The 12,911-nt window shown below is 41.0% G+C and overlaps 1 protein-coding gene across 1 annotated transcript; it reads left to right on the top strand.

Annotated features, from left to right (window-relative positions):
* Positions 1-1,992: 1,992 nt before the first annotated feature.
* pcmtd2a (protein-L-isoaspartate (D-aspartate) O-methyltransferase domain containing 2a) lies at positions 1,993-12,723 on the top strand. Its single transcript, XM_083769112.1, has 6 exons — positions 1,993-2,171; positions 3,862-4,176; positions 4,595-4,697; positions 7,654-7,825; positions 9,368-9,488; positions 10,122-12,723. Exons 2-6 carry the CDS (start codon positions 3,870-3,872, stop codon positions 10,553-10,555), a joined length of 1,137 nt encoding a protein of 378 aa, XP_083625238.1. The 5' UTR covers positions 1,993-2,171; positions 3,862-3,869; the 3' UTR covers positions 10,556-12,723.
* The last annotated feature ends 188 nt before the right edge of the window (positions 12,724-12,911 follow it).

A 12,911-nucleotide genomic window follows, 5' to 3' on the forward strand; every position in this document is an offset into this window, starting at 1 on the left:
ATCCAGTAATGTCTTTAGTATATATGAGCATAGTGGTGTTGCACTTCCAGAACTAGTTTGTAGGAACATTCTTAATATTGATGTGTAACTATTTGAGCCATTTGGGGAAAACAACTAAAATGTTCGTTATTTAATATGTTATTTATTCATTGTCTGTTGTAATGTTTTTTTCTTTTCTTTTCTTTTCGGCCTATTTATTTATCATGATCTATTTATTGACCTTTCTTATTATTATTTACAAACAAGATGCTACTTAAGAGGTTTTTAAACAGCGAAACAGGAGAAGGGATTTGTTTCCTCTGTGCTGTTGAATAAAGAGGAAATATTTTAAGATATCAACTATAAATTGTTTTATATATCTTATTATTTATTTGAAATATGAGGATCTTTTTACGTGCAAATATTTTGTAACTGACAATTTTTGATAATTTTCTAAAGATTTGTTCTTTTATTTATTTTTTCCTATTTTCCCTCTTTTGTTTATATGATTTATTTATTTTTTATTTTCACAATCTATTTTGAGATGTCTGCGATGAACTGGGAATAATTTTATGCTGTATATATTTAATATTTATTTGGTGATGAAGAACAAAGTGATGGTGTATATTTATTTTGTATTGTCTATGTGTTACTGATGGCTGTGTATGGTTTAGTCTTTAAGTTGCTCTTGAAATAAAGGAAAACCCATAGTGACCTTGTACCGTAATCCACTTCTCTGCAGTGTTTGATTTCGTCGACTACAACTATGACGATTTTTGACACTATAGTTTGAAATAGGCCTATATGCCCTCATTAAAGGCCGGACGGCACCAATGCAACTAGTCGCACTCGCAACTCCTTGCATCAACACAGTTTTAAGGCCAGTCCACACCAATGCACTTGCAACTGCCATTGCAATATAATGGATAATAATGGTTGCAAGTATATGCATGTAGCAATCCAAGGAGTTGGATTGATGTGGACTGGCCTAAAAAATACAGTGCCTCAGAGGGGCCACACAGGCATGATAGATTGTTCATATAAAGGACAGCCAATGATTTAAAGCAGTAGTTTTCGACCATGGTCCGGGGACCACCAGTGGTCCGTGAGGGGGTTCCAGGTGGTCCCCAACACCAACTAAATGATGGAGAGTTGGATGGAAACCAAATGGACCCTAGATATTCATGTTACGCTCTCAAGAGTTACATTATTGTTAAACATCTGCATTACTTAATTAACAAGAAGTCTACACAGAATGTGGAACAATTGTTATTATTTTTATCATGGTTTACCTGTTATGTCTCCTGGTACCACATCTACAGCATGGAATTGTGGACAAAATTCTTGGGTCTAAGCCTCTAAGGCTAAATCACAATGGTGGTCCTTGGCTCAACTGCCAAATAAAGAATGGGCCTTGATTGATATGAAAAATATTTAAAACCACTGCATTGAACGGTTGTCACTTGTCAGGCAAAATGTGAAGTAGAACAGTCAGTGGTTCCCAAAGTGGGGTCTGGGGACCCCCAGGGGTCCTTGAGGGAGTTCCAGGGGGTCCCCAGCTAAATGATAGTTTGGAACCAAATTGACCCTTATGGGTCTGTAACTCTGAGAGTGTACAAATGGAACCAAATTGACCCATTAGGGTCCATCTCTCAGAGTTAAATTGACATTGATTTTACAATATAAGAGAGATAGAAATGTCATTCAATGGGGGTCCGTAGCCTAATGCAGGTCAATGGGGGTCATTGAAATTAAACGGGTTTAGAATCACTGCTAGCCTATAGAGATGTAACAATCTCTTATTGGGGTCCCCATAAGAGAATATTTTTACGGCATATCACTTCAAATGGTGGGTCCGCGGGGCTAATTAGCGTCAATTTGGGGGTCCTTGACATGAAAAAGGTTATTGTTCCTTTCTTAGAGGAGGAGGAACCGCCGAAGTGCACTTTTTTTGTTTGAGTGAGTGACGTCACGTCAGTTGGTCAGCTGCTCGTGTTTACATCCAGAGCTGAGGTGAGAGATCCATGAAGTGTTACTGACTGTGTTGTTCCATCCTGGACACATTACTATTGCAATTAAAATGAGATTCACCTAAAAAGCGGTCGTTTCAGCATATGATTCATCGCGCGAAATAATACAAACATCATCCGGAGAAATCAAGCGATTAAACGGCGCGGCAACCCGTTTTTAAGGTAATATATGAGCGTGTATTGTGACGAAGTTTCTTTGTTTGTACCTATTTGCAATGTTTCTATTCTCCTGCGCGGCTGAAACTGTACTGCAGTGACCCCGGGCAGGGAATCCACCTCTGTTTGTAGCGTGATCTTTGTGTTATAACAACGAGTCGTTTTCATCCGTGACGCATTTGTAAATGTTTTTATTGTATTTGTGTATTCTAGTATTCTTATTATGTCATAATCATAACAAAGGATGAACAAAACCACGTGCATGGAATGGATGTCTGCAGTGGTTGTTGTGTTGTGTGTGTGGGGTTGTGTTTGCTTTGGATAAATCGACGCAGGAAACATGAGTGTGTCATGAATGTAATGTGACTACAGTGCTTTGTTACAGACAGTACACTGTGTGGCGCAGCTGCTTTTGAGTGTGCAGTCACTGGTTGGATAGGAAGGGACAACACATCTCAGTGGTAAACAGGCCGAAACCAAGGAATATATTCACTGTCTAGAGATGTGTGGTCTAAAAGTGCAGCTATAATCTGTATCTGTTGTGAAGTTAAGAAAATACTACTAATAATAATTATTATTATTGTGATATGCATTGATTAGGCCATAGATTTCTTTTTTTTAGAGAGAAATGGACCCAAATGTCTTGGTTCGAAACACTGAATCATTTACCTAACCTGGAAACCCCTTAAAGACCGCCCTGGGGGTCCCCGGACCAACACTTTGAGAACCAGTGACCTAAGCCATTTCTCCTTGAAATACCATGGCTACCAACACCTACCACCTACTTGGCTGGATAGTCAACAAAGGCACAGGGGTGTAGTGGCAAAGTGCTTTGTCAATGTACCAGCCCATACAGATACACATATCAATCAAAAGATTCTAATCTGGTCTCAATGAATGCATGATGAATCTGTAGACTATGGAATCTCAGAGCAGGGATCTCGTCCGTATCTATTGCGAGCTCCATCCCTAATTGTTACCCGAAAAAACCTGATAACAAGCTTACCCGGTATTGATTGATTGATTGATTGATTAACAGATTGGAGAATTACAGTACATTTCAAGCACAACTCAATACAAAACTGTTAACTGTGGACGACACCATACCACTACAAATATACTCTATATAGCCAAAAACAGGTAATCATCATAGAGGAGGTAAAAGGGGAACAAAAAAACCATATACAGTGAGGGGAAAAGGGGGCCAGTTTCAATAAGCTTTGGGCTTATCAAGCCTGTTATCGAGCATAGTAGCCCATGACGTCATGTTTAAATAATCAAGACAAGATGCGATCAAGAAATAAATCTAATCACCCACGCTGGCACAAACATGTCAGTCTAAGTATTGATAGTGCCAACCAGGGCTGCCCAGGTAAACAGAATTACACTTTTATAGTGACGGTACACATAGTTACCAGTTATAAGTTAACCAGTTAAAGCAAAACGGTCAATTGCCTTCCGTCTGTTAGAAAAGTACTGTATTTGAAGGCCATAGTAAAGGATACTTTTTCTGTTCAGAATTTGTCGTCTGCCGTTGGTCTTTCCACAAAATAATAGAAAATGCTCGATAGTGGGCTCGATAAGAACCCGGCTCGATAAACCTGATCGATAAGGTGCTCGTTATAAAAAGAAAATGAACGAGCTCCATCCCTACTCGTCATCTCTCCTTCTTTCCCGTTGCGTTGGTTGAGGTCAGGTGGCACGATGGGCGGAGCCGTCAGCGCGGGCGAAGACAATGACGAGTTGATCGACAACCTGAAGGAGGCCCAGTACATCCGCTCCGAGCTGGTGGAGCAGGCGTTCAGGGCCATCGACAGGGCCGACTACTACCTGGACGAGTTCCGGGACAGCGCCTACAAGGACCTGGCCTGGCGTCACGGGAACATCCACCTGTCAGCTCCCTGCATCTACTCGGAGGTGATGGAGGCCCTGGACCTCCACCCTGGCCTCTCCTTCCTCAACCTGGGCAGCGGGACCGGCTACCTCAGCACCATGGTGGGCCTCATACTGGGTGAGAGGCTAGGGTGATCTTCTGCGCTTCCAAAGACACAGCCTGCTCGCTAGACTCGAGCACTGACTGTTTCAGGAAACAGTGGGTAGGGACTTTGCCTCGAGGATTTAATTCAAAAGATTTCAAAAAGTTTAAACAAAAAAAGTACAAACAAAGGTATTTCTTAAATAAAAAGGAAAAAGGAATAATTTCCATGAATAAATAAAAGTTTGAAGAAGTAGTGAAACGCGTTGCAAGCTTGTAGATCTGCTATTTTCACTAGTCTGGGTCTCGGCCAAACATATATTTTCTCTTTTGGGTGGTAAGCTAAAGTTTTGAAACCACTGGCCTAGAGAGGAGAGACCAATGCCAAGGACCCTCCTATAGAATAGAATTGATATTCCGTTTGGCTTGATATTTTTTCTTCTGTTCCCCGCAGGTCCATTTGGAGTGAACCATGGGGTTGAGCTGCATACTGACGTGATTGAATATGCATATCAGAAACTGGACTTCTTCATTAAGACCAGTGACAGCTTTGACAGGTATCAATTTGTCATATTTTCACATGACATAGATTGGATATTTCTTATCAGGAGACACCGACATTAATACGCCAAAATATAAATCAGGCTTTACGCAAGACACAAGACAAGGGATTATCAGGCATAACCGAATATGTATTCTGCTACGCTTCACAATAAAATCCTGAGTGTTAATTTAATTCCTGCGTGAAATGAACACTCCCTTGTAAAATAGATTTTAGTCTCAGTCTAATACACGGACGGTTAATCACTTAAATGCTAGCATCCCTATTCTGGGGCTGACATTTGATGAAAACATCAGATCTACAAGCTCACAACGCATCGTTGTGAGCTTGGGTCTTAATGACAGTGTGTGTATGTGTAGGGCTGTCACGATTACACATTTAAGTTGACGATTGACCGTCACACAAATAATTGAGACTATTTAATTGTGGGGTTTTTTTATTGGAAATTGGAACATTATGAATAGAATTTACATGTCTGTTTGCTTTTGAGGCTTCGCAATAAAAACGTGCACATGGCAGATATGACAAATAACTGAAATTGAAAATAAAATATATATTTATAAATCTATCTATATATATACTTATAATAAAAGTAGCGGAAAAAGCTGATCTACAAGATAAGCTTGTAGATCTGCCTTTTCCTGCTTTTTTTATGAATGAACATTTTTCAACATGGATTATGTAATAATTGCGACAACCATCTGCATGTGCACAAATGTGTGTGTGTGTGTGTGTGTGTGTGTGTGTGTGTGTGTGTGTGTGTGTGTGTGTGTGTGTGTGTGTGTGTGTGTGTGTGTGTGTGTGTGTGTGTGTGTGTGTGTGTGTGTGTGTAGGCATTAAAACAGGCAGCCCATGGAGTGCCATTAACTTTGTTCTTGCCATCAATGGGTGGATTAAGTGGTTGTGTGACTGTGCCCCACCCAATGTGCTGTCCCCAAACCCTGTCCAGGGTTATGCGGACGACGTACAGTTAGCCTCTCGGGAAGAAAGTGTTATTAAAAACATGCTCGCTATAGAACAGATAGATTTCTAGACTGGTCCGGTCTAGAGGCAAAACACACTAAGTGTGCTGTTCTCTACCAGAGGCGTAGTGGTGGCAACCGCTGGTATAAGTCTAAGGCTGACAAAACCCCTGAGTTCACCATCAACTCACAGCCCATACGTGTGTATGACCTACATGAGTCATACAACTACCTAGGGCATAGATATAATATTGCAGGGGAATGGAAAGAACAGGTTGAGTACATTACATCTGAGTTTACAGCTAGGCTGAACCTGATTGACGCTTCGCCACTACCACTGCTGATGAAGTTGGAGGCTATTAGGCAGGTTGCCCTGACTAGAGTACACCTCTTCTCCAACGTTCATCTGGCATGTAAAACACTTAGTGATCTAAATGACAGTGTAGTTCACTTTGTGAGGAAGTGTTTCGGGCTCAACACCCACACCAACAGATACATTATTTTCCAGTCCAAACAGGATGGTGGGTTTGGCGTGCCGAACGTGGAGTGGATATATAACGCCACAAGGCTGGCTCACTTGATAAACATGCTAAACAGTGATGACACGACTGTCAGGGAACTTGCTAGATCTTCTCTGTTTCTAGATATGAAACGGCGTAAAGTGCCACTGGCAGCAGAGGGCGAGCCAAGTTTCCTGGGGTTTAGAAGAAAGCCCAACCTTAAAATGGACTCACATGCTACTGGGTTTGGGGTGTCGTCAGATTGGCCTGACCTCAATGACCTCTGTGTGAGAACTGGAGTATCTCTGTGCTGGGTTCGACCTGACTCTGAATCTGTAGAAGCTTCTGAGGACATTATTACCAACTGTTTGATCTCAGTAAGGAGTACTGTAATTGATACGGAACACCATGTATCACCAGTCAATGCACGGAGGTACCTTATAATGTTACAACAGCAAAAACAACAACAACACTGGACTGGTTTAAAACTGCAGGGGAAGCTAGCTTGCCTTCCCGATGCAGACCACACCGTATCTCATACAATATTCAAGAATTATGCAGTCGATGAGGACATAGTCACCTTTACAGTCAAAGCCAGATTACAGGTCCTTCCAACCAGACTCAATCTCTCTCTGTGGTACCCCAACACGTTTCCTCCTCATTGTCTGCACCATGACCACACTCCAGTTACAGAAACACTGTCACATATTCTTAATGGCTGCTATGTATATAAGGGAATGTACATTGCTAGGCACGACAGAATTGTTGACCTATTAGCTAAGGACATAAGTTCATATGTTTCATCATCTGCCAAAATGTATAAGCACTCACGTGTCTCAACTGCCATGTTCATGCACAATAATGAAAATGATGCTTTTTCAGATGTCACAGCTAATACACCAGATATTGTTGTTGTTGATGAGGACAGTAGAGAAGTGACCATTTTGGAAGAGGCATGTACATTTGACCACAGTCTGGAAGAGGCATTCCTTACCAAGGTGCTTAAGTACCAGCGTCTTAAGGATGCTATTATACAGCTTGGCTACAGATGTAAACTACTTGTGTTCATATTTGGAAGCCTCGGTAATGTCCACAAATCAGTCGTGAGGGGCCTGCAGATTGCAGGCATGCCCAAGCCGAGAGCTAAGGCATCGGCAAAATTCTGTTCAGTGTCTGCAATAATTGGCAGTCGCCATATATGGAGAAGGCGATGCTTTCTGTACCCGTGATCTGTATCTGAAGCACTTGTTGTAGAGTTTTCTCAAGTTTGCGCATCCACTATTGTTTGTGTTCAAGACATTTCTTGTAAAATGTGAATACAAATAAAGATGTTAAGTGTGTGTGTGTGTGGGTGTGTGTGTGTGTGTGTGTGTGTGTGTGTGTGTGTGTGTGTGTGTGTGTGTGTGTGGGTGTGTGTGTGTGTGGGTGTGTGTGTGTGTGTGTGTGTGTGTGTGTGTGTGTGTGTGTGTTTGCATGCATGCATGCATAGGTTTGAGTTCCTCGAGCCTTGCTTCGTGGCAGGCAACTGCCTGGAGATGGCCCCAGAGGAGCGTCGCTATGACCGGGTGTACTGTGGCGCTGGTGTGCAGCGGCAGCACGAGGACTACATGAAGAGCCTGCTCAAAGTGGGAGGAATCCTGGTTCTTCCACTGGAGGAGAAGGTCAGTAACTAGTACTAGTACTGATTACATTCACTCGAGTACGGTACTGTTACTTTATACCTGAGTATTGACATTTTTATATACAATTTAGTTGATACTAGTTACTTTGGAGATTTGTTTTAGGATTACAACATACATTAGGCCGGGGCGGCTGGCGTAGCCGTCTGGGTAACTAGGCTGGTAATCCAGCCTGACTGCCTAGTTTTAGTCGACTGAATAAACTCTGATTCAGAGCGGTAGCATTTTGGTATAGACGTGGGTTCAAATCAACGGTAGGACAAGAAACGTATGGATTGCAGGCTTTCATTTAACTCTGAGACTGTAGAAATGTAAAAAGTTCCATTTAAATTAATTAACTTTGGTCAATTGGTCATATGACAATGAGGGCTGTATTTTGCATGTCTTAAGTACCAGGTCTTATTACTTAACTTAAGACCTGGAGGCGTGATCAATGCCATTTGGCTATTCTGAGTGGCCAAAGAGCATTGACCACGCCTCCAGGTCTTAAGTTAAGTAATAAGACCTGGTACAACTTTAGTTTTTTTCAACAAGGTTCATGTTTTAGGTTGTTATTAGAGAAACTAAAAGGTGAGTGTTAATTTTCTTTAATTTGCTGCTTTCTTTTGTTTTGGGGATTTTAGCAGTTTTTGACAGGAGGGCGGGGGCTAAATATAATTTTTTTTACAAAATATTATGGTGATTTATTTTTTTATTATTTGGCTATTTATATTTATAATAGCCAATTACAGATGGAGCTGCCCACACCAAGGCCACTGAGTTTCAACTCTAATTTAGATGGTACAATAGTGTTGAATGTGGAACTATAGTCTATGAACAGTAGTCTGACATAAGAGCTTTTCTTTTCAAGATGTACCAGGGCAGTGTGTAAAGCAAGAGAGATTGCGTCGCCCCCCTGTCAAAAAGAGCTAAAATCCCTAAAACTAAAAAAAGCCGCAATTGAAAAAAATGTAACACTCATCTTTTACTTTCTCTAATAACAACCTAAAACATGAACCTTGGTTGAAAAAAACTAAAATTGTCCTTTAAGACACGCAAAATACAGCCCTGAAACTGTTATGTTTTCTTTCTTTCTTTCTTTCTTTCTTTCTTTCTTTCTTTCTTTCTTTCTTTTCTTTCTTTTTTTTTTAGAGTAAAAAGTGTGAGTTTGTAACGTTCAAGATATTTCAATGTTTGCTTCCATACAATGATTGGGAAAGGGAAAATAATGGTTGTAGGCCTAATCCTTTTTTTTTAATGAATTTCAGACAGCATTTTCATTATTATTTTAGTGTGTTGATTAAAATATTTCAGTTGCACTCATGATTAGAAAATTACGCAGCAAATTCCTCTAGTACCGTAACTTATCCATTTGTAACTGAGGGTGTGCAAATGTAAGTGGACCCTAATAATGGGTCCATTTGGTTTGTTCCCATTTTTACCATTTGTACACTCTCACAATTACATTAACACATACTGTATTTACAGTATACACTCAATTTAGCGATTTGTGATTTCGTTTTTCTTTCTTTGCTCTGTTCTCAGTTGACAAAGATCACACGGACAGGTTCCAACAGCTGGGAGACAAAGAAGATCATTGCTGTGTCCTTTGCCCCCCTGGTGCTGCCCAAACACAGAGGGACCAAAGCACAAGCAGTACCGCTACGTAAGTAGCATGTTTACCATGGCCTGACATCAAAATTGTAATAATGGACCCCAAAAATTGTATGTAATAGGCCGCCGACCCTCTTTACCCCCCAGAAGTAAAGATTTTAGTTAAAAACGTTGACTCTGTAATATATATTCAAAGATGTGAGGCACATTTTCACGATTTTTCAAAAATAGCAGACCTACAAGCTCGTAGCACGGCACTCGGTGCAGCGCTACGAGCTTGTAGATCTGCTATTTTTCAATAGCTAAAGTATAACATACTGCTATAAACACCAAATGGGGTTCCCCTCTAGAATGGGTTAAAGGCGAGAGATGCTTTTTTAGTCTATAAAACCCAGCGTTGTTTCTGTTACTGGTAAGTCAACTATCTGCAAAAATGTGTGCAAAATGCATCAAATGGATTGTTATAACGGAACTGTACATCTTAAGCATTCCTTAAGATTTGTCTCAATTATTAATTATGTAGCAATGCAATTGTACCCTCTCTGACAATATAAAAAATTGTTTTGACTTGTATACTTGCATCGGGAAACCTTAATAGCAATGCCCATGCATAAATTGTTGTTTTCTTACAAAGAGTAATGTTTAATTGTTGGATTTGTTCCAATCCGGGTGTCTGGTACCCCAGCGTCCATGTTTGAGGTGCGGACTCTTCAGGATCTGGCCCGGATCACCATTCGCCACGCCTTGAAGAAGACTTTGACGGGGACAGGGTTCGGACTCCTGCCGAGGCGGCGATTGGTCATGGGCAGCCAGGCACCGCTCAGACAGAGGAGGGCCCGCCAGAGAGGCTTCATGAGTCGACTCATCCCTGAATCCATGGACAGCAACACCTCCTCCAACAGCGAGGAGGAGGAGGAGGAGGAGGAGGAGGACCGGGAGGGAGAGAAAGACTGCATGGGCATGAAACAACCAAAGGAGGAGGAGGAAGAGGAGGAGGAGAGAAGAGAGGCTGGAGCTCTGCTTCAGGAGCCTCCAGTCAACCAGTTGAGAGAAAAGATCCTAGGTCTGCCTCTCCCGGAACCTCTCAAGATGTACCTCCTCCATTACAGGGAGAAATAGGCGGGAACGGCAAAACTCTGGGGTCCTCCATGAACCCCTACACAACTAACTCCAGAGTGAACCACTTGCCCCTATTTTGTCGTATGGTGGTGTCATGGCTGATCTACAGGCTAACAACATGTTGTGTGTAGATCGGCTGTTTTACGCCTATAATAATGATATGCCCAAAACAGGAACACCAGGTTGAAAGCGGTTTATATTACAACGCACGACGGTGTCACTTCTTGCCAGCAACAACTGATGTATAGTTAGCTTGAAAATCGGTTATTGTTGCCAAGACTCGTCGTACTATGGATTTTAAATTACTCTGGATTTTTCTTCCTTTATGGAATGTACAGTAGTTGAGAATAGGATTCTCTCCGTGCATTCTTTGACTGTGAAAATGGAAGTTTCACCTACTGAAGCCAAATGTGTGCTCCATTGCACAATGGTGCGGCGTGGTGAAAATGGCAGCCGTACAGTTTGTATGTGACACTGTCATGCAATGACGTGCAATGAAACATTTGGCTTAATTAACACTATGCCCTGCACTCTTGTATCAAGTGGAAGGAGAAAAGAAAAACATCCATTACTTTGTTTTGTATGGTGTGTACACTTGAAAAAGGAGACGTATATATATATAGTATACCAGTCAAAGCATGTGAATTTTATTTTTTAGGTTACTGACCTTTGTAGAAAATGTATCAACTCGGGAGTGTAAATAAGAGGCATCATTTCTTTTTGTCTATTCTAAGTTGTTCAATGATGGGGGAAAAATAGTGAAATAGGGTTTGGTCATCTACTGCTCGCATCAAGCTTGTAGATCAGCTCATTTTGTCTTGCAACACTGCCGTACAATCAATTATAAATCAGGCTTTAGATGAGTTATGCGTTTCTGAGTTACATGTTCCATTATTGCACTGGTTTAGCTGCTAATCAAATCATGGACAACTTTGATTTCTGTCATCAAAATGTCCTGCTTTAATTTGTTTAGCTTTATTGAATAGTGAAGTGGGGAGCAAAGAAAATAAAGAGGGAATATTATGTGACACGGGTTCTGAGCTGGATTTGGACCGAGGATGGTGTTTGCGAACCCTGGACACAATATTCAGACTTGTAATCAGTAGTAGCACACACCTGATCTGTCCATAGAATCACATTTTGTCTTGTATGGACACAGCGAGAAGTTTTACCCGCTAATATCAAGACGCGTTTTGAGTGAGAAACTATCGATGGGGCAGAGAAAAATTAAAGCAAACACAGAGCACCGGAGATTCCCAAGTGTGGACTTGTGACCTCGTTAAAGTGTGGACTTGTTGTGACCTCGTTAAAGTGTGGACTAGATAAATACTGGTCCACCCAGTGAGATCTGCTTTCACAGTGATTGTCGACGTTGAAGATGGTGAAGACCCTCTCTGTAGCTAAAGCTCAATCACACGACTGTGTTGCTTGCCTACAAGAATTGATCTTAGCTTGAAGATCGATTCTCATCAGCAAGTGACATGAATTGGACATTTGTCAAGATTTATGATTATATTACAACACAATTAGAGCACTCTTGATGTTACGTTGTTGTTACTGTGTTGTAATTGTCACTGACAATCAAGAGCTGGACTGATGCTCACCAGGCCATGGACCAGCTAGCCCAGCTCACCCACTGTGAACCGGCAGATTAAGCATTTTTTTCACTAATAATGATAAAGAGGTAGACCAGCTAAACCGTAAGTGGTACTTCTACTTGACATTCTGACAGTGAACATTTCAATGAATGTGAATAATTTCAGTTGAGCAAAAGACAAAATACATGCACAATTGCACACACAGATTCCCAGACCTAGGCTGGGTACTAGATCAAAGGTTCAACATGGTGGTGAAAAAGAATGAAATCCACACACCAATAGAACATTGACAGATAAATGATACAAGCGGGAGCATTATGTATTGTCCTTTAGAATTAAATATTTGTACCCAATAATTTCATGCAGTTCACATCTCTCTTACTGTACTATAAATACTGACTACAGTAGTTACTGTAAAACTTTATTACATTTTATATTTAATATTAACATTTGAAAATGTTCGGTGGGGATTTTTCAATATATTCTTATTACCTCCTATAGTGTTGTTGTTACACTGTAAATATTTTTGTTTTGTTTGTATATATTGGTGAATAAACCCAGTTCAGTGAACCTGCCAGACTAGACAATAAATCAAATCTTGAATGTTTATTCAACTCCACCCGTAACAGTACGTTTTAACAGTGGGCGACAGCTAGACGAATTTTCCGGAAGTGCAGGTACAGCAATCACATTATTAGCATTTACTAGACAAGAATCCATTTTGTTCCTAACTATCATTTAGCTGGGGACCCCCTGGA

The sequence above is a fragment of the Protomyctophum parallelum genome, assembly GCF_964188405.1.
Source record: "Protomyctophum parallelum genome assembly, chromosome: 7".
In the NCBI taxonomy this organism is placed as follows: Eukaryota; Metazoa; Chordata; class Actinopteri; order Myctophiformes; family Myctophidae; genus Protomyctophum; species Protomyctophum parallelum.

What these genes read in the sequence shown, in the direction of transcription:
- pcmtd2a (XM_083769112.1), top strand. Translation starts at nt 3,870, where the DNA reads ATGGGCGGAGCCGTCAGCGCGGGCGAAGACAATGACGAGTTGATCGAC. An exon ending in ACCAGTGACAGCTTTGACAG is followed by an intron (nt 4,698 to 7,653) that starts GTATCAATTTGT and finishes ATGCATGCATAG; the next exon opens with GTTTGAGTTCCTCGAGCCTT. An exon ending in TTCTTCCACTGGAGGAGAAG is followed by an intron (nt 7,826 to 9,367) that starts GTCAGTAACTAG and finishes CTCTGTTCTCAG; the next exon opens with TTGACAAAGATCACACGGAC.